Here is a 233-nt window from a genome sequence, read left to right on the forward strand (position 1 = left end):
GCCCTCCCCTCCTGGCTCTTCCTGTGGTCGCACCACTCCCGGCTGCCGCTTGTCTGCCTCGCCCTGGGGGACAGGGAGCGGGGTCAGAGCAGGATGGAGCGCCCCAAGTGGGGCAGCGGTCAGTGACCCGTGCCTGGCTTTGCAGAACACATGCTCCCACAGGGGAGCCCGGTGTCCCCCTGGGACTGGCCCCAGAGGATGCCCCCCATCGCTACCTGCCTGCCTGCACTGGG

The 233-nt window shown here is 70.0% G+C and overlaps 1 protein-coding gene across 1 annotated transcript in view; it reads right to left on the reverse strand.

The window, feature by feature from the left end:
* The window catches only part of LOC104506459 (phosphofurin acidic cluster sorting protein 2-like), a gene marked incomplete at both ends in the record, with an annotated part of 18,267 nt that overhangs the window by 2,761 nt on the left and 15,273 nt on the right, over positions 1-233 (reverse strand). Inside the window, one exon of the mRNA XM_010147444.1 lies at positions 3-63. Within this exon, the coding sequence (XP_010145746.1) occupies positions 3-63 (61 nt within the window). The remainder of the gene's footprint in view (positions 1-2; positions 64-233) is intronic.

The sequence above is a fragment of the Eurypyga helias genome, unplaced genomic scaffold (genome assembly GCF_000690775.1).
Source record: "Eurypyga helias isolate BGI_N326 unplaced genomic scaffold, ASM69077v1 scaffold5120, whole genome shotgun sequence".
NCBI classification, from domain to species: Eukaryota; Metazoa; Chordata; class Aves; order Eurypygiformes; family Eurypygidae; genus Eurypyga; species Eurypyga helias.